This window comes from Syngnathus floridae, chromosome 17, assembly GCF_059516105.1.
Source record: "Syngnathus floridae isolate MCC-2025c chromosome 17, RoL_Sflo_1.0, whole genome shotgun sequence".
NCBI lineage: Eukaryota > Metazoa > Chordata > Actinopteri > Syngnathiformes > Syngnathidae > Syngnathus > Syngnathus floridae.
Window position 1 is genome coordinate 5723087 of NC_142429.1, and position 21603 is coordinate 5744689.

Genomic DNA, 21603 nt, shown 5'->3' on the forward strand with positions numbered 1-21603 from the left:
ATACGTTGGACGACGGCCCTGAGGAAGACTGGAGTGCGCCGTCGAAACTGTCCGCAGCAGGTAACAACGAACAATTTCTATCATATGTCTGAAAATAAGAATCTAATAATAACGATTTAATGATATACTGTCCCCAAAAAAATAAATTAATCCACAATTCCTCACCATCTTGCCTCACAGGCCGCCTGGTTCATTCCCCAAAATGGCCCGGCTTTCAGGGTTCATGCTAGCAGCCTAGCACTTGACTGCTCAAGCTAGACGTTTTGGTTCTAGCGTTCATATAATTCCAAAAGTTAAAAGAAAGTTAAAATCAGGTTGCAAACCTCCCCATTGTTTTTGGCTTTCAGTGTAAATGTAATCAGCCAATTGAAATATATATTTTTTTGATTAAAAGATATATTTTATTTTTGTTTTACTATGAACATTGATTACTTATTTATTTTTAATGCATATATTTAGCACTTAAATGACAATCAAAAAGTTCAAAGTTCAACTAACACATTAACTGTGATGTAAACAAAGGTTTTCCACTGGTGACATCTTGACTCTAAAACCACCTAATATGGGGAAAATAGTTTTGGAGTGATGGTCAGCAAGGGTGTGGAAGAACACCAGGGAATGAATCTGCGCTGTTTGGCTTGGCCCAATAATGCATTGCACAGCAACTTACTGGCAATTTAGGGGCGTGTGACCACTGGTGGTCACCTGCCTAATGTCTCCACTTTATAGACTTTCTGTAGAGTGTGCATCTCAGCAGCTCTTCTAAAAAGGTATTCATAGTGTCTTTGGGGCTATTTTGTGGTTGTGTGTTCTGGACGGTGAGTACAAAACCAAGGTTGGCAAACCTTTACACTCAAGGGCCACATTTTATTTTTAAAATGGACAGAGTGACTAGGTAACATAATCATGACTTGTGTATTGAAATTACTTTAAATTAAATTCAATTACATTACTTTTTTAATTCAATTACTTTCATAAATAATGCAACGATAGATTCATGATTAATAAATGGCATTTCCATTCATTTCAAAAAATAATTTGAGATGTGTGGTCATTGTACAAACTAAACTTGTACCTCAACTGATGACTATAACTTGGCTTGATGGGTGGGCTGGCAGTCCAGAAACTCAGCTATTTTTATGCACATATTAAAAAGTCAGTTTCCCTAAATATTTCCCCTTTAAAACATTGCCTGGAGGGATTTTACCCACCCTGTTTGTTTGGACCCCAGTAGCAAAGCCACGTTTCCACATGGCACGCACGATCCGCCAAGCCAACAGATGCCAGCAAAACCACGGAAACGGGCAGGGGGCAAGGGGTGACGTCGCTGATGTCAGCGTCACGAGCACGGTTTTTGAGCCCGACACCTCTTTGGGTGACACCCCAGGGCTCGGGGGGGGTACGATCGCAGCGCAGTCACAGAGGACAAAGACGGCCTTCATACGGTGTTCATTCAGCCCTGGAGACCACTTCTGCTTTCGTGTGTCTGGAAGCGAAAAGGTGGCAGCGAGACGCCAACATGGAGCACGGCAGGTTATTTACAGACTTGACGTTTACTCAATGTTACACTGTCCTTCTTTAGTTCCGACCTGCGTGTCGAAGTGCAAATGTAGATATCCGTACTGGGTTTCTCTAATGACCGAGACAAGGCCACAACCTAGGCAAGCGACGCCGTCTGCTGTGAGGAAACGTCAGTGCCGAGATGACATGTAATTTAGTCTGGGGGCCGAGACCGGAGGCCCTACAAAAACAGCGTGTGGTCTTGTCATGTCAGCGTAGGGCTGAGCGATACAGCTTTAAAATAAAATATATTTTTTATTAAATATCTAATTTTAATATATTTTGGCTCCTTTAAAATAAAAAGCAAATGACAATGACATCATTTAACATGAGTATGTGTACAAGAATATGGCAGCTAGAGAGCTAGCATAATGCTAGCATAACAAGCTACAGCACAGGTGTCAAACTCAAGGCCCGGGGGCCAGATACGGCCCGCCACATCATTTTATGTGGCCCGCGAAGACAAATTGTGCATCGAATTAGTTTGTCATTACTAGAATTGCAAATTGTCTTCACTTTTAATAATATCTTTTATTTTAATATTTGACCAATTTTTACTCGTCTGATTTGAAAACGAGTTAGTTCTCAGTTTGTTTTGTAGCTTTTACTGTATATAATATGAGGTGCTCATACATTTATTTGGGTTGACAGTCATAATGGCCCTCCGAAAGAAGCTATGACTACAATGCGGCCCGCGAAAAAAGTGATTAAAATGTGAAGAAACTACCAAATACCAAAAAACAGGAATCACCCGTTAAGCACAAACGACTGAGCAGCAGCTATCTTAGCTCTTCCGATACCACCCGTCCATTTTTTTCTTGATCTTCGTCCATTTTGAGATAACCTCTGTTTATACGGAAGTGATGCATGCCGTTGGACGCTACTGGCCCGAAGCAGAAAGTCAAGTTACCGGTGTTGAAACACTGCCTGAGTCAGTCCAGCCAGCGTTCGACTCTGGAAACTGCCCACACGCACATCCTCGGTACAGACTGATAAGACTTCCTAACTTACTCAATGAGACCGCTATCACCTGCATATAAATAGCTCAGCTTAGAAGTTCTCAATGAGCCCCCATCCAGTCACGTACGTTAAACCTAAAGATGAAGCTTATTGTTCAATATATGGCCATCAGGCGTGAATGGCTTCCATAAGCTTCCCATTCCACATGGTTTGACTTCAGCACTATTAACAAGTGATTAATTATAAGCACTCAAGGTCGCTGAGGAGCTCCCGCTGTGCGCAGGGCGCCACATTTTAAGCAGCAGGCCAAAGTCGCCTCGTGTCATTTGACACCCAGTAGGTACCGTGTCATTAAATCCCCCCCAAAAAGCCATCAGGTCGCTTCCTATATTGCTGCTGAAGAAAAGGTTTTCTCCAATCTGTGTGTCGTAGTCGCAACTCAGCTTGTTGTATTTACTCGTGCACGTGAGGGGGGTGGGGGGCGGATATTTAATATACGTCCCACTCAGAAAGAAAACTCCAGATATCAGCACAGCCGAGTGGCTGTTGGTTTAAAGTCGCATACATTATGCATGTCCTCGCACTGTACAAGTGCACACGCGTCCACGGGCTCCTATCATCATCGGTCCACTTGACAGATCTGCTTCCAAGGTGCGGGGGTCCCTTAAGGAGACCTCTACTCAATAGAAGAGGGGAAATGAGTCGTGACACTAATGACGCCGGAGGAGGGGAAAAACAGCTCCAGTATCCCTATATTTTTTCCTCCATCTATATTCTATAAATGTATTTATTTGTCAAAAAAAAGTTGGGCTTGGTGTAATATAATAAGAGAATGTAATCTTATATGAAACTTACTAAAATAGTAAAACATGCATAAAAATGACAAGCGTATGGCGGCTAGCCAGTTTGCAGCTAGCGCCAGAAGCTAATGTTGCAGTCCACCGCTTTGACTGGTGTCGCTTTATTTACTAGAGGTCTTGCACGATTTGTGAAGATCTCATGTAAAACTCCAAGAATTTAGCATTGGAGCATATTTTTTTGCAAGAAATCTGGACAAAGTCAAATTTGATTCTCATTCAAAAAGACAAAATCCTCGTTAAAATCAACCAATAAAGCTACAACAAATCACGCCCAACCGCGTTTACTGCCGTCTTTAAAATGACGAACGAGCACCGAAAGGATCCAATGAATATTCGGCTTGTTACGCGCTAAATGTGTAGCCAGGTCTCGCTGCGAGGTTAACGCTTTCCTCCATTTCGATTTTAGTAGCCAGCGGGGAGGCTCGGGGGCTCGCGGCAGACAGTTCGGCGCTGCCAGTCCCGAGCAACGTTAACCCGACTGTGCTGCTCGAGGGGGGTTTCACACCCGAACGCCACAGGGCCCGGGGACGTCAGGGTCTTGTTCGTCGGAGGACCCCCTACGGCGCTTGTCCGAATCTCAGCTGCGCCTGCCGCCGGTGCGCCTGTCAAAACAGCCGGCTCGTTCGAGTGAGGGCTGCCTCTGACAGTGATAAATGGCCTTGTCTATCCAATATGAATTTTGGAACCGCAAGACTTACAGTCCACCGTGACTTTATTTGTACAGCGGCACGGATTAGACAACACAGAATCCAAAACCTTCTGCTCTAAAACTATAAGGAAAAAATTCGCAACGGTGTTCCTGAAGGGAACAAAATGCCGATAGTTTGTTTTTTAGAATGAGGACTGTTAGATTTCAGTTGCCTTGATGGTGATAAGAAAACTGAAGCCTTGTGACACACGCACGTCTTGTCAGTCTCAGGAAGAGCTCGTTGGGTTGATGACAAGGCAGGGGTGGTCAGAAAAACCTTCTGCCTGAGGCCCCAGCGTGCCCTGGGGGCTTCCTGTTTAGCAGGACAAAGCCACCGTGTATCGGGCCTACCATCCCCATGTCAGACCCGTATCGCCTCCCACTCCGGCCCCACATCCATCCCCACCTCCGCAACAACTTTGATTCGCGGCCAAAGCAAACAGTTCAACGGCGAGGATCTGCCACAGTGCCGGTTCCCATGGCGACGGCACACGAGGGCACTGGATCGGACTCGATGATTGGAGCGGACAAAGAGGCCGATTCAGAGACGCGGCAATGGATGGCCGGCAGAATTCAGATGGAAATAAAAACAACAACAAAAACAAACGACGGCGTGCAAAAACTTATCGCTTTCAATCAACCGAGTGATATTAACATGTGCTGTCACTTGAAGCAGGCGTGCTGGACAGAAAAACGTTTGTGTTTCAAAGTTTGTACGCATGGATTATGATGTCATTCCTTGATACGATTTTTAAAAAAGTAAAATGTTGACAGTGCGTAAATTGTAAAATGTGGGCTGCCTATTTAGCACAACCGACTCATAGAAACAGTAGTTCTATAGATAATTAGCTAGCTAGCTAGCCAGGTAGCTAGCTCGCTTAATAGATAACTGGCCCGGTTAATTTTATTGACATAAATGTTTAATGTTTTATTTGAATAGATTTTTAAGAATAGTTTATCAAGATTAAAAATAAATGTATTGCAGTAAAAAGTTAAATTTAAGGTGTGATTATTTTGCAAAAGTTAAATATGTTACTCTCTAAATGAATGATTAAAGAACAGGAAGTTATTATTACATTTCAATTAACAAGTGCACCCATGTTTTGATTGTCATTATTTAAAAACAACAGGATTCAAACTTTTTAAAAAGATAGCAACATGAGATGCTATGTAAAATTATGACTGCGGTCATAAAAATATACTTTTAGTAACTAACTTGATTGCTCCCTTTATAGCGAGGAAACGCTTGAGGAGATGTCTAAAGTTCGTAACACATCCAGAGGGGCTTCTGTTGTCACAAGGCCATGTTTATTTCTGTTTTTAATTTGGCAAAATGATTCCCATCTGTTAAAAGGTTATTGTTGTGCTTGTTATAAAAACGCTTTTGCCAGAACCGTTGATTAATTTGAACGTGGTCTGCGGACTCGTGCCCCCGCCGGCCAATTATCATAATCCCAGGCTGTTTATTATTATTTTTTACTCCGCTGCCATTCCCGACGCCTCTGCAAAATCACGGATCATTGCGCCAAGTAAGTAGTCATAGGATAAGAAAAACACAGAAATAGTCCAATCACTTCACTTCTGCGCTAATTTAATGAATCAGCCGATATTTGTGTTTCTTCATTTCGCTGGAGAAGACGCCTCATTCATCATTGACTCAGTCGGCATGGATTACTCCTCCCTATGTGACTTGAGTTTCTGATTAAATCCTGCAATCTCCCCCACATCCTAAAATTCCATTGGCTAGCATTTCAGATACCGTGGATACATTATTGGGTGGAATAAATGTTAATCGATATAGCAGTGATTGGTGCTGATGTCACTTCTGATGAAGAAAACGAGTGAATAGTGACACACTGTCAAACTATAAACATAAAACAAGCAACCACATAGCGTTACCTTAGAGCTGTCATTTTAGCTTAATGCTAACAAACAATGCTGGCTAACTAATAGCTGTCATTTTAGCTTAATGCTAACAAACAATGCTGTCTAACAAATAGCATCTGTGTCACGGCTTTTAAAAGTGCAGCAGCTTATGTAGGTCAAAAATATACACTGCGACACTGGCATATAATTTAAATGATTTCTTAGAGACGACATTTACACAACACAATCATCCGGTCAATTTTCCTTGCTGGAATTGAACAGTAGCACAGCAGGAAATTGAATTTCCTCTGGCCCTTTAACATGTTGGATAATAGCCGCTCCCAGAAGCCTGCTCCCGCCTGACCTCCACCTCCACTTCCACCTGTTTTGGTCGCACGGCCTGCCTCGTGTCACTCACCTCGTAACGCTGACAACACCGCCACACCGAGTGTAAATTACCGCATTCACCCACTCGGTGTCCTGGCTAATAATCCCGAGCGAATGGCAACGCGGGCCTGCTCCGTACGCCGCTTGTACGTCTCTGTGTCAAAGTTAATAACGGCTCACTTTCCCAGGTTGTGCCCAATTCCCCAAACCAGGCCAGGTTGCAGGATCACCCCGTCAATACAATAAATTGTTTGTTTGCAGAGCTCAAGGACAATTTGCTGGGAAATTGAGAAGGAAGAAAAAAAAATCAATGTGGTCATTGTACTGCTATCTTGAGAATAACCACCCAAAAAAACAAAACAAATGTGTTCGCAAAACCAGGACACATAACACCAAATAAATGTTTGAAATAGAGCCAGTTCCCGCTTCCAAAGTTCCGGTCAAACACCAAACTCGAGACTTTGGTGGCGTCTGAATTTCAACACCTTACAGTAATTCAAAAGTTACCTTGAATGCTAGCTGCACTTCGAAAACAATAATAGTAATTAATCAGAGATAGATATCGTAATGACAGCTATCCAGTTTTCCGAGCATTAAGTGGCATTAGGGCCAAAACAAAAAGCTCAATGCAAACGCCCTGATTTCAATCCACAGCTTGTCAACTGGATTGTGGAATTGGATAATAACGTGGCACATCTGATATATGAACTGTAACTCATAGCTTATTAGATGTTATGTTTAACACAGAATCGAGGCCATTTAGTTTGAGCAGGCCATTTACTTTGAATTGAGAAGAGTTTCTGGAAGGGGGGGGGGGGTGGTAGATACTATTTTATTGTGCATAAAGATATGTGAAAATAGTCGTCCCTCGTTTATGGACAGAAATCCGCAAATGAACGACGACCGTACGATACAGTAACGGAACATTTTGATTTCGCTCCCCCGCTGTTGGATCACAAGTCACACCGGGGCCACGCGAAGCTTTTTAGTCGTAAATTGCCGAGAACGGTGTCAAAAGCCCGTCGAAACCGCCTGTGTGGTTTGTGAAATGGACCTCCGCCAGCGCCATGTTTTTGGAATCGCTTCCAGCTGCTCCATGGCCACTAATGGCACCTCGGGCCCGCAGTGCTGTTTTAGCACTGGCCAAGTTTTGGGCTCCAGAACACCCCCCCCCCCCCCCCCACACACACACACACACACACACACACACACACTTGACAGCATCCGAATGATGAACACAAAAACACAAACATCTTCATAAACTACACGTAAGCCCGTGTCACGGCGGGTTAATTTGTTGTGAAATGGCGTCAAAGTTTAAGAACCTCTCTGGTTTATTTTTTTCGAGGCTATCGGTGAAATCTGGGAGAGTTAGAGAACCACTTGATAACCTTTCAACCCTCTGACGTACAAATAGTCAGTCAGTGATTTTGTGTCTGGGAGAGTGCCGGATGATAAAATGACTGAAGGGAAAATTCTTTTGTAAAAGGGATTTGCTCTCAATGTTAGGATTACACAATTACACTGTAAAATTAATTTTTATTATTTTGGGAGGGGCACCAAATCAGCCTAACAAAAGCAATTTCACTTCTACTAGTGTACTGAATTGTCTTACTCGTGAGGACAACACACATGTGGACCTTAAAGTGGATTCAAGGAAATAACTATGCTCACACGTGCATGCAGTATGTTGGCCATTTCTGTTGAGCCATGCAGGCCTGGTCAGATGTTAATTATCGCATGGAGCGTTTCCCTGCGTCTGGCAAAGAGTTGTGGACTGTTCAATTGAATGCAACGCTGTGAAGCTTGTTGAAGATGGAGCTAGACTGCCACCAACAGATCAAAGGTGGTACTGCAAAGGTGGAAAAGCGTTGAATGCTGAATGCAGTCATTTATGTAACATTAGTTCATGATTGTTTACATGCTACATGAATAGTGTTGAAGCTTTGGATTTTTTTTTTTAAATCTGTGATGGGGGCTGGTTGCATTTATATATTGGCAGAATTGCGTTGACGTATTCGTTCCTCATAGCGGGGTACTGACGAGCTGGACTGTTGATAGATTCACCAAAAACAGAAGGTGAGGATACACAGTTTCCTCCCTTGGAGATTTATACGCTGACATCCAGATGCCGGACACGCCGTACGCGAGTATTTCCAAGCGGCTCGACTAAACACGCCAAGTCGGACGACTTCCCGTCAGGCCGTCATCGCCTCTCAATGGCCGACAAATGGTCCGTCGACGGACTGCGTTAGTGTCGACAACCTCTTCCACATCCCTGCTAGTTCTGGTGTTTAGTAGAAACTTGCTTGCTGGAATATGAGGCACCGAGAACTCCTGTTCAACGCTCAATAACTTCTTTCAAAGTGGAAATATCAAATAAAATAGCAAATCTTTTTTTATCTAACTCATCAAAGATGGCGAACATAAGTGAAGGGAAAGTACCGCCATTTTGTGTACAAATGTAGAAATATGAATATGACTATAAGCAAATGTGTGTGTGACCTCAATTTAAGCTAATTTCAAATATGATGATTCCTATATGTTACTGAATATACTAATTCGCTCAATTTGAAAATGTTCATAGGTTGCCTGACCAGCTAAGAACGAGGGAGTTCTGCTATGAATCACTGATAAGCGCTGGTGGCGAGCGCATGTTACACTGCCCCAAGATTGCCGACACTTTGTGTTTGACTAGATCAACATAAGAAGAAGAAACGAGATTTAGAGCTCCCCTACCATGAAGTTAAGATCAGTTAATCATGACCAAAGAAACAGAGATGGATGAGTCAGAGCGGGCATCACGGGATGTAAAGCAGGCCCCGCATTCAACACGTAAATGCTCCTAATACAAAATAATAAACAGTAGAAGATTGATGCTCGGTTGTACGTCACCTCCCCGTACAATGTCAAATTCCTAAGGCCCTTGTCTCTTCTCTTTCGTCTGACTTTTCTGAACAGGTTCTGACCCCAAAATATATTCTGGAATATTTTAACATGTCATCAATAATTATACATATTTTAAAAATACTGGACGTAATTTAGAACTGATTCATCAAGCACTAAATTAATAATATGTAAAAAAGAAACATATAAATCTTACGTGCGCGTGAAGTTATTTATTTATATCAGACTAATCAATCTCCAAAATTTAATTTCACTGCTGTCAATATGCATTTTAGATGGTAGGCCCGTAAACAATCGCTAATTACACCTGAACCTCCTGTTATCGCCAGCAAAATATCCTGAAATTCTAGATGCATGCGAATGAGCCCGAAGCTGATCGCGCGATCTTTACATATACAATTTGGAGGCCCGTCACAACGACCGTTGCGAGCTAGCGTAAACAGGCTATTATTCAAAGCCAGGGGCATTACTTGAGTTTATGCACGCCTTCACATCCAGCTGGATGAAATATGGATGCTAGCCTTAAAATATTGCTGCTGTCTCGCAAGTTAAAATCTTACGCAAACTTTTTTCCGAAACTCTTAGGGGCACAAAATTGATCCCTGTGGCACCCCCATAAAGAATCCCTGATCATTGAAAAATTTAATCATAGCTGGATTCAATCATTTCAACGATAAGTCAAACCTTACATATTCAACACCGGTTGAGTACCGTCGCCAGTTTCACATTTCGGCGTGTGGATAAATATACAAGCGGCTGTTTCTCGGTTGCATTGGAGCTCTTAATGGCCCAGGTTGCTTATTTTTACCCCGCACTGCTCGAAGAGAATATGAATTGTCTCGGGTTCACACAGGAACTCACCTCAGACGAAGGGGGAGGTCGGAAGGGGGCGACGGGGCTCAAGGTCGCTCAGGTTTGTCTGCCTGACACTGTCGACATAACCCCCCAAACCACTCCACAATCTGTGGAATTAAATGGAGGATAAATATTATCGAGTGCAACCGGAGAGGCTGTTGTGTATTTGTGCTGTGTAGGAAGAGAGGCAGAGGGAATAGCAGGGGTGAAAGGTCAAGGTGAAGAGTGACATTGCCATCAGGGGTTCTCAAAATCAGTTGGTCCAAGGAAACATTACAGGGGGCAAGTTTTCACAAGGACCCACATAAGGTCAGTTAAACATAACCACCCCTATTTGAATTTAAAAAAATGAAGAGAAAAAAAGTCATCATGCTTTCAATATAATTTATTTGGAGAGGTCACTTACCTCTCAGTACAGCTCGCTGCAGAACCACGAGGGTGGAGCTGCCCCAGAAACAGTCCAGCCCACCAGACTCAATCCCTCCCACCAGAATCAATTCCTGTCTCGCAGACTTCGACAGCCCGCCTGCTCCCAAGTGGACGGAGACAAGTCGGTGGATTGAAAAGTGAGTGTCTGATTTGATTGACTGATCTGATTGACTGAAGTGACGTGAATTGAGAGGCTGCTCGCTGACTTCAACTTAAAAGATGTAACATAACATAAACATAATTAAATACTTAAAATGTGTTCCTACACTGGCTTCATCTTAATAGCTGTAACATAACATAGACATAATTAAATGCTTAAAATGTGTTCCTACACACGTCAGTAGGTCCACATAAGCATTAAGTTATTTTTTTAAATATTTATTATGCAATGTGTGGTAAACGTGGCTGTAAATAAAATTGCGGTAAGTGGTAGCGTAGCTAGTAGACTTTCCTAGTGTAATTTTTTTAGCACAAAAAAATAAAACTAAAATGTTCAAAGTGTGTTTTGTGATAAATTCTAGTAACATTTTTCCATATTAAAATTCTGTGCTTGTGTGTGTGTTTGACCTGCACAGATGCATCAGACAATACTACAAAGAGGGGAGGGATCCCCTTCAGCGGCTTTCATTGCACCTTTTGTACAACTCTGTTGTCCGATTTTTACAAGGTTAGGTACCATGTAGAAAACCGTGTGTGTGTGTGTTGTTTAGAATGTATGTTTAGAACTGTATGCACCCTGTGCTTTGCATGTCTTAGCCTATCATTCCTTCTCAAAATCTTCAATCAATATATTGTGGCATCACAAGCGGGCAAGTGGTAGAGAGCTGCTGCATCCCCGACAAGATGATCATCGCATACACTACACTTCCCAGAAAGCCTCAGTGCTCTGACAGGTGTAGGTGGTTTGGTCCCTTGATTAAGGCAGCGGATAGGAGAATGGCTTTCATTAAATATTAAGGGCAATGTATGAAGACGTTCCCGCGACCTTCCCCATCAGCAACAGCAGCAGCACAGACAGCACCTTCTCCATCATCACCTGACCTCGAACAGTAATACTGACACGAATAGTCACCAGTAGTACTGATAGTCAACGTGACCATTAGTACCTGATGTTTCCATGTAGCCTCTCTTTCATTTGATTTGATTTAAAGTTTACTCATTGTTTTTGGTTATGTTGTCTTTTATTGTTCTGTTTAGTTTATTGATGTCATTAATGTAAAATAAAGTTATCAATACAGATGTTTATCTTAAACATTCAGTCATTTATTTATCTTCAGTATGACTTATCACTAAGGCTGTATGTTTAATACAAATAATTTATAACTGTTTAACCCTTGTGTTTTTTAACTTATTGTATTCAATAAAAATAAACGAATATTAAAAACGGATTATTTGCTTGACTAGATTGTAAATCCGTTCGTTTGCAATAAAGTCAAATAAAATAAGTTGGCGGTGCTGTCTTTGGTGGAATGTGGGCGGGATTGCATGTGGTGGGCTGGAATGTTTCTGGAGCAGCGCCACCCAGTGGCTCTGTAGCGAGCAGCCTATCCTTTCTAGTGATGTGCATTCCAGTTATTTTTAGTGAACTGAATCTTTAGAATTGGTTCCCTCAAAAGATTCGTTCAAACGAATCGTTCAACGAATCGTCCCCCCCCCACACACACACTGATCCTTTTTTTTTCTAAATCAAATAATCAAAAATCATGGTCAAAGCTTCACGGGAAGTGAAAAGTGCCACACCCGCCCTCACCTCTACTTTCTGATTGGCTGTTTGATCTGTGACGTCACTTGGACATTCCATTAGGTACACCGCCATTTTCAAGTGTACCTAATAACAGGCCACTTTATTAGGGAAATATCATGGTCAAAGGTCACATGTGTCAAGCTCTAGTCCTTGGGCCCGCGTTCCAATATGTTTTCCAAGTTACCCTCGTTAAACACACCTGCGTGAAAAGATTTTGGTCATTTTCACGTTCTGCAGGAGCTAAAACTTTTCACGCAGGTGCGCTTAACGAGGGAATCACACAGACACTCCATTAGGTACACCGCCATTTTCAAGTGTACCTAATAACAGGCCACTTTATTAGGGAAATATTATGGTCAAAGGTCACAGGTGTCAAGCTCTAGTCCTTGGGGCCGCATTCCAACATGTTTTCCAAGATTCCCTCGTTAAGTGCACCTGTGTGAAAAGTTTTAGCTCTGCAGAACGTGAAAATAACCAAAATCTTTTCACGCAAGTGTTTTTAACGAGGGTAACTTGGAAAACATTGGAACGCGGCCCCTCGAGGACTGGAGGTCGCCACCCCTGCTTTAAGTGAAAAGTGCCACCCCCACTTTCTGATTGGCTGTTTGATCTGTGACGTCACTCGGACACTCCATTAGGTACACGGCCATTTTCAGGTGTACCTAATAACAGGCCAGTTCATTAGGGAAAAATCATGGCCAAAGCTTAACTGAAAGTGAAAAGTGCCACACCCGCCCTCACCCCCACCTCCTGATTGGCTGGTTGATCTGTGACGTCACTCAGACACTCCATTAGGTACACCGCCATTTTCAGGTGTACCTAATAACAGGCCAGTTCATTAGGAAAAAATCATGGCCAAAGCTTAACTGAAAGCGAAAAGTGCCACACCCGCCCTCACCCCCACCTCCCCGCTGTTGCATAACGCCGCATCCTTTTTATATATTTTTTTTATATCTTTATTTCGAACACATCCCAAAAAAAGAGATAAAAAACCAAAACAAAAAAAATAACAAATAACACTTTAAAGTGCCATATATAAGTCCGTACAACAAGCAAACAAACAAACAATCAACAAACTGAAAATAAATAAATAAATAAATAATGCTCGAAAAGAAGTAGGAGGAAGCATAGCTTGATAGCTTTCATGCAAATAAGTTAGCCGTTAGCTTGGAGAAAACGTGCATAAAATAATTGGTGTTTCAGTGAGTGGTTCTTTCTTTCCTTGGCAAATGGTAAATCGACATTCTGGCTTACTGTACATAGTTCACGCCAGGAGGAAGACGCAACACGTTCACTGACTGGTCCGTTGATGCACGGGATGGAAGTCAGTTCACCCATTGACTCGTTCGCGAACGGCAAAGTCAGGATTCGTTCCTTCACTGATCCCTTCTCGCGATGAACTGGAAATGCAATCACTCGCTGACTCGTTCACTCACAGGTCCGTTCGGTAAGTGAACAGGAAATGCAATTCACGACTCGTTCGTGAACGGGAAGTTACGTCATTTTCTTCTTCGTTTTGTTTTACGGCGAGGTGGCACTAGCTTCAATGGTTGAAGTCATATGAACTGAAAAAAGAACGACTCACTTTGGGAAGTGATTCGTTCACACTCGTTCGCTGAAAAGATCCGTTCTTATGAACGAATCGTTCCCTCACGAGCCAACACTACTTACTTCTGCAGCGCCATGTCCCTTCCATGGATAGTGTCGATTTACGGTACTACGGATGTACGGCTTGCACACATGTCCAAATAGCATTGGCTTTACAAAACACAAATTTGATAAATCAGGAAAAAAATTCTTCACAGCATTTTTTTAGAGATGAAATCATATTATTATTGTCAACAGTACATTATATACTGCATTCCAGTTTGCACAGTATTTGTATGACCTATACATCCCAAATCGACATACAGGCGGGTTTTTTGTTTTTATTATCATCACTAAATACATATGAACCTATTTTTAAATATATACTCTATATATATATGTACATGCACCAGCCGGCCACAACATTATGAACGCTCAATTTAACGATTTGCTGAGTACTGAGCTTTTAAGAATTACGTGTGAGTGTTTATTTTAAAAATAGTTGCATGAATTATACAACTATTATATTCTATAGTTGCTTTTAAATATAATTTTCAAATATTAAAAATGTTAATGACTGTCATTGAAGTCCAATGAACATCATTTTTGTTACGATGGCAATGTTGCGGCTGCTTCCTGTACATTTATACACAGATTAAGCACCGAGTGGTACATCGAGAGACACCCCGTAGCTCCGCCCTTGATTTACAAACATCTGATTTTGAATTGGAAAACAATGAGCGTAGCAGAAGCTGAATCAGTTTCAAAAAGGTCAACATCAAGCCCTCTTGTGTGAGATTTCTTAAATGTTGGTTAGTTGTTGTTTTAATCACTAAACAATACCAAAAAAAACATCAGTTGAAAAACAGTCACTGAGAAAATAAAAATTATATCCGATTATTCAATGGAATAATCGATAGACTGATCGATTCTAAAAAGTGACAGCCCTAGTTGAAACCTTCCATGGGATCCCACACGGGTACGAGGGCCGCTGGATCCACGTAAAAACTTGTCAACTTGCAAGTCCAAATAAAATCAATTATTTTCAGGATAGAAAATATAAGACTTTTTTTTGCTTGTCCAAAAATGTGCCACAAGACAAGACAAAGTTAAACCGGGCAACCTGCTTGACAATATGGCCACCATGTTGTGCTAGCATTCGTGACTTCTGGCTCAGGAAGTGTCACTGGTCTGCTACTTGGTGCTGCTGCATGGCCTGAATCATGGCAATCTCCGTCGCCTCTTTCTTCTGGTTTCTGTCTTGAAAAAGCAACCTGAACCACCCAAAAGAACATTTGAAGAAAACGTTTTGGTCGGCATGTGTGAGAGGTGGCCGGCAGAGGACCTGTTTTTGGTTATCCGCTGGACAATGGCGTCCGTGGTGAGGCTGTTCTCGCTGTCGACGCTGCGCAGGATTCCTTGTTTTCTTGGCACCTGCAATAGATAGGACGTTAGACGTGAAAAAAAAAAAAAAAAAAGACATCTAAATGTGTTGCCAAAGTCTCACAAAAAACGTAAACATCACACCTATAAAGAACTTACAGCATATGGGTCGGATCCGTCCTTGCTGGGGTAGATTTGTGTCTTGCCGTGGCATACGAGGTCGACCTGCGGAGGACACCGTGAAGTCGCTTATAGCGTTTCAGGTGTGGAGAACATCACTCTTGCTCACCTTCAAATGATCCAGAAGATCTTTGGTGACTGCAAACGGAGCGCCGATCACCACCTCTGCGACGTACTGCAAGCAAAAGGAGAACATTTAAAACGCCATCATGGTGCTCATGAGTTGGCAAAGGGTGAGGAGCGGGAATGCCAAGATACCCGGCAAGCCAGCACGCATAACGTCCTCTCGTGGACGTTCATGATGGGGTAGTTCTTCCCTTTGTAGCGGTTCACTTCCTTGAACAAAGAAATAGTATGAATAACACTTGATGCTAACTAGCATGCTAAGAACATGTGTCATTGGTAAGCTAACATAACTAAAAGGCGCTAGGGAAAACTGACATAATAAACACTCACTTGGTCAAAGTACAGCCCCACAATGATGTACGGCTTGTCTGCCATCTTGTGCACCGCCCGCAGGAAGTCCACGTGGCCAATGTCTGACAAGCGTCAAGGAGACTCTGTAAAACGCTGTAAAAGACCCTCCCTCTTTCCCTGAGAAAAAGATACGGAAGAGGTCAAAGGCCCCGGCCACGTAGATAATAGTGTCGCCGGGCTGCGGCTCTTGGCCCGAAGCGAACTGGATGATCTTCTGGGACGTCTGAAGGAACTGCGACACCCCCGTCCAGGGACTGTGGCTCTTCTGACCATTGGAGTCCCGTAATCCAAACACATAAGATTTGAACATCTTGAAAAACAGACATCTGCTAACAAAAGAGTAGAATTTGGAACCAACCTTGCCGAAGTTGTCCGCGTGCTGCTGGTAGTCAGAAGCATCCTTGGAGGGAAAAGAGGACCTAGTCAAATTTGGGCTGTGACTTGGATGCCGTGACTGAGCGAAGGACTCACGATGTTGCTGTGATGTGCTTTGGTCATGAGGAGCATCCTGCCAACCAGGTCGGTCGTTGAAACTCCCTGGGTCCTCTTGCATTCCCTGAAAGAAGCCACGTGAACAAATTGAAAGAATTTCAGTCGCCAAATTGTTAGCAACTCGCACCTGTAGCGTCCCGACTCCTTGACCTCCCCGTACGTGTCCTTGCCGTCGACTGTCAGCGTCAAGTCGTCTGCAAAAAAAATTACGCTCAGGAACGTCTCGCTGAAATGGCGAATGAGTTGGACGCGTACCGCCGTGCACGCAGAAGTCGCAGTTGTACTTGTCGAGGGTCTCCAGGGCGGTGACGTAGGGGGCACCCTCAACCACTTCGTCCACCCATTTGATGGCCCGCACCATCTTGTAGCGCTCTTCCTGAGTGAAAACTGGCGGGCCCTTGTGCTTCGAAATTTCGCCTGGGGAAAAAAGAACAATGAAAAAAAAAACTTCTCATAACTTCTAATATTACTTACTGTCTGTGTGCACGCCAACGATGAGGTAATCTCCCATGGCCTTGGCCTGCCGCAGCTGGTTGGAATGGCCATAGTGGACCATATCATAGCTGAAAGACAAAGAAGCAGAACTTTATTTTCAATACCCATATATATTTTAAATGATTGCATAATTACATATTTTGGTCCACACTTAAAAATAATCCCGCTTGATTTATCAAGCAGTGACATAACCAAACCTCCTTTCATGAGTGAACAATTCATGGTATGACTTTCTGTCCGCCTCAGCAGATGACAACGTGGAGGCGGACTTTACCCGTCCTTGCTGATGCTTCGGTGACACGGCTGACCAATGAGAGACAAGCGAGTCGCTTGGAGAGGGTGGGGGTCAGCATCCACAACACATTGCGCAATTGTGCTGCCCTCTCCTTGGAATGCTGCTGACTGCGCTGGAGATTCCGACCACGCGGGTCAGTGACGGAGTGTTGGGCCGAGAGCGCGTGTTGACGCCGGCACTCTTTGGCGCTCGCAGTCTGCCGGTTATAACAGTTCAGGCATCCCAAACATTCGGAAACATTCCGGGGGGCCAAAGCCGTGTGCGCATAACCGGAATTCTACGGGAAGAAAGGCGCCGTAATCCGGGGCCCGAAAATGAAAAACATCCTTTCTGTTGCTGCACCATAATAGAAAAAGTGAGCAAAAGTGTGAGGATAGGCATAAAGTGGCAGATGAACTGGAGCTTAAGGCGAGAGCTGGTGTCAACCCTGGAATGGTCGCCGGTCAATCTCAGGGCAGACAACAACTACTCACATTCACACCTATGGACAAGTTTGTCTTCAGTGAAAGTATTGTTTCAGAACATGATAACAAACCCAAATCTATGAGGATTAAATGGCAAACTCTTGCCCAAACTTAGATAAGATGGGCTCCATTCAGCCCACCACCCGAAAAAGACAAGCACAATTTACATCATTCTGTTAAATATCAGAACTGCAGTACTACTTTACTATTGGATATGACTTTGGCGCCATCTTGTGGCATCATTCACCTCGTTTGTTTACAGTTGAGGGAAAGAACGTCAAAGGAACAGCAAAATAAAGCATTGCTTTGTTTTTACAGATGGATCTAATGCAGCAGGCCCCAGTGATGGAATCCCCCACCAGCCCACCCCCACTAGTACAGTTCTCACCATCCATCGCACCACACGCGGACCCTTCGCCTCCTCTTGTCGGGGCTCCCCGCCGAGGGTCCAGATGTCGAGCCGTCCTTATTAACTTGGTGCGGGGGAAGCCGGTGGTGATGGTGATGGTTGTGATGCTGGTGGTGTCCGTTTTTGAGCATGTTTGAAAGTCCCAACCTGGAAGGGTTAGCACAACGTCCAGTTCGGCAGAAACGTCGTGACAGTGGACGAGCCGACAGCAAGTCGTGTAACGGCGGTGAGCGGCTACGCTGCGTCAACGCCGCCTCCTTCCAACCCCCAGCTCTCTATGCCCGCCTTGGGTCAAGCAGAGGGAGAAAATGGACAGGAAATAGCCGACAAGCTATAAAGAGCACATCTTGCATCTCTAACGGTAATACTTTTGTTTTGAAAGCAATATAACCGGAAAAGGATGTTTGAAACATCAGCCTTGATGCCGGTAGGAATCACGCGACGACCCGGTGTTACATAATGACGCAGGTCCTGTGCTGTCACGTGACCAGCTATCTAATTACACAATCTATTTGAAAACCAATTAAAACCATAAAGTTGTGTTAATGATACAAATGAATATCTAAAGTATATTTCATTTCATAGGTTGAATGATGGAGAAATGCCAGACAGGGTTGGTAACTCATGATACTGTGGGTCAACAGACAATATCAAAACAATAATAATTATATCCATGCACTCAAAAACAGAACCCATAACTTGAAGCTATAGCCTGAACAAACAAAACTTAAAAAAAAAAAAACGTTGTACGTGTAGTACTTACACGTTACTGCCAGCAGATGGCGGCAAATATCCTTATGTCTTGTTAGGCGCGCTGTTTGAGATAACACAGAACCTTATTGATAACAAAATTTATAACCAGGGAGTCGTTGATGGTGTAGGGGTGAACTTGCTTGTGTGCCGACACCGTGAGTTCAAGTCCCACGTATGACTGTGTGTGACTAAAAGAAAACAAAATAGATAACCACCTAAGAGCTATTTTTTATTATATTTCTACTCTCAAACACTTTCACATTTAGTTTGATAAACATTATTTAATCTAATATTAATAAAGAAACAGCAATGACGTGGAAGAACGTGAACCAGGTGATCTTTAAGGATTATGACGACAGATCAGATTTCCCATTCATGCGAATAATATTCTTTAAATTTGGTTTACTACGTTATCTTGTGCCAGCATAAATACAAATATATCTATTTTAGCATGTAGTGTAAAGTTAAATGTGCGCCTTGACAAAATTAATGCTGGCGTGGGGGGGGGGGGGGGGGGGTTAGGGCCCCACCCCACCCGAGAAGTGGGCCAGGCAGGCAGACACCTGGCAGCAGAAAGTGGGTAAAGATGAACAATGTGGTCCTAAATGGCCTGCAGCTCTCACCTTAACCCAGTCTATCGCATCAATCAACTCCTCACAGGCCATCTGTCCCATACCGAGCAGAGGGCATGACACATTTTTGGAGAAAAGAAAGAAAGAAAGAAAGAAAAAAACATGCAAAGTTAAAGACTTTTCCTGTTACTTGCAAAATTGCATTTACAACATCTGCTTCACATGAAATTTTATTCCATTTTAGTATTTTTAAGCAATTTTTTTCCTTCGTACGACTTTACTCTGACGGTTTGAATTCGTAACCCCAAGGGGGTGCGCAGGGATGACTAACTCACCGGTGCACCTAATCTAGGACACGCACACCTAGACATCCGTCATGACTCTCATGTTTTCCTCGCCAGAAACACGTCCACGGAGGTTAGCTGAAGTGGGTCGTCGGGCGGCTTTTTTTGGATCATGGAAGGAGGAAAAAAAAAAAAAAAACGATGCCATGGAAAATGATGGTGCCATCCTAAAAATCCGCCCGACCGCAATTCAAGTGGGTCACCGCATACGACAGACACGGAGATATACCTTTTTTTTTTCCTCAAACATTTTATTGATCTTATAGAAAATAAAGGAAGCTGTATCAACAAACATACAATATATACATCAATAACTTAAGACACCCCACGTTGAAATCCACATTGTATATATCAATACATACGGGACTTATCTACAGATTGCAAAAAACGTAGAATTTAATTTATAAATAGATACAATTCACTGTTCTCATACAAAGTACTGCGGTATTTTATTATTACAACCCATACAGAAAAAAATTATTACATCTGTATTATTCATTTTTGTTAAGCTTCAAAACACGGGCTGCATGAGGAAAATGAATAATTGCACGGTTGATTGTGTACAAAGTTTACGAAAAAAGAAGCACAAGTGCTGCTATTTACTCTCCCAGTTATCTTTTTTTTTAATCGCGAAATCAAATTAAAAGCTTATTAGACAGTGTTCAAAAATGTCACATATAAATAAAAAGTACAAAATATTGTAGCGGGCGGTGTAGCAGCACAGGAACCTCGTTTGTACAAACGCACACAACACAACAACAAATGCACAAAAATACACGACAACGACAAATAAGATATTGCAAGTGGCCCTTGACATATTTTCGACATCCTCTACTACAGTCATTCTCAAAGTCTGGCACCCTCTAGTGGTATGTGAAAGACTCACAAGTACAGTTCAGTTGTATTTAATTTTAAATTCAAACAACTTGCAATTAATTTTTAAGAGCTCTTCGCATTTAAACATTTTGGGAAGAATTTTGATGTAACCTTTAAGTGCAATACGATTTGTGAATCATTGAACAGCACCAGGGGAGGACTAGACAAAAAAAAAAAAAACACGAGAGAATCCTAATACAATTGATGCCTTGAGATGAGACAGGTTTGATTTGACACCCGTCATTTTTTCAAATATGAAGAGCACATAAAATTGTGTATTTAAGAGCACATAAAATTGTGTATTTTTTTTAGGGGGGGCTGGAACGGATTAATATCAAGTCCATTTATTCCAATAAAGAGAGCCAATTTGTGATACAAATGTAAAATGCAAACGTTGTCACGGAACAAATAAAACTTGTATCTCAAGGCACCATTGAGACAACAAAATGTTATTAACAAAAAAGTCAGACAAAAAACAAACAGCAGTTAATACATCACAATGTAAGACAATATTGATTTAAGACTTCGTTCTCATTTTTCCACTGAGTTGCATATTAAGGGTCACTTTTTTTCGCTGTTTATGTAAGAGAGAGAATCTGTTTCGATGTAAATTGCGAACACACTCTGAACACAGTTTCAAGACACTTGACACAGGCAAAGATGGACTTCGCAACACGGCAACAGTGACACGGACACATCAACAGCGGGCTACATCCAAAACACGCTTGTGTATTTTTATTAGTGATGCACGATAATGGAAATCTGATAATCAATAATGCGGGGCCATCCGATAGCCGATAATATATAGATACGTATAATAATAATATTGTATAGATATTTTCACCTGATTTTGTCTGAAGACCACTGTGAAAAAATAAGTACTAATTAATTAAGTATAATTTAAATATAAATACATTTTATACTACAATACTAACTCCAGAACCATTGTTTAAAGCAAAAGGTTAGAATTTATTAATATGTCTGAGCTAATGCTGACAATCAGCAATTCATTTTGGGTTA

The 21603-nt window shown here is 42.4% G+C and overlaps 1 protein-coding gene and 1 long non-coding RNA gene across 5 annotated transcripts; one reads left to right on the plus strand and one right to left on the minus strand.

The window, feature by feature from the left end:
• Positions 1 to 3: 3 nt before the first annotated feature.
• Positions 4 to 11900, plus strand: LOC148383908 (uncharacterized). Of its 3 annotated transcripts, none has more exons than XR_015853464.1 (3): positions 4 to 60; positions 8909 to 10649; positions 11088 to 11900. It is a non-coding gene; the product is annotated as an uncharacterized LOC148383908 (long non-coding RNA). The 3 variants fall into 3 exon arrangements; XR_015853465.1 differs by lacking the exon at positions 4 to 60 and having other exon boundaries at positions 82 to 10649; positions 11088 to 11179; positions 11269 to 11900; XR_015853463.1 differs by lacking the exon at positions 4 to 60 and having other exon boundaries at positions 82 to 10649.
• Positions 11901 to 14076: 2176 nt separating this feature from the next.
• Positions 14077 to 18405, minus strand: LOC148383909 (ethanolamine-phosphate cytidylyltransferase-like). 2 transcript variants are annotated; one of them, XM_088358360.1, is made up of 13 exons: positions 18018 to 18405; positions 16850 to 16938; positions 16631 to 16792; positions 16503 to 16569; positions 16355 to 16439; positions 16241 to 16283; positions 16016 to 16162; positions 15863 to 15945; positions 15665 to 15742; positions 15516 to 15581; positions 15386 to 15451; positions 15189 to 15277; positions 14077 to 15117 (listed from the first exon to the last, which is right to left on the minus strand). In XM_088358360.1, the coding sequence occupies exons 1-13, from the start codon at positions 18167 to 18169 to the stop codon at positions 15027 to 15029; spliced, it is 1218 nt and encodes a 405-aa protein (XP_088214486.1). In that variant the 5' UTR covers positions 18170 to 18405; the 3' UTR covers positions 14077 to 15026. The 2 variants fall into 2 exon arrangements, with proteins under 2 accessions (XP_088214486.1, XP_088214487.1); XM_088358361.1 differs by having other exon boundaries at positions 14078 to 15117; positions 16016 to 16148; positions 16242 to 16283; positions 18018 to 18404.
• Between the last annotated feature and the right edge of the window lie 3198 nt (positions 18406 to 21603).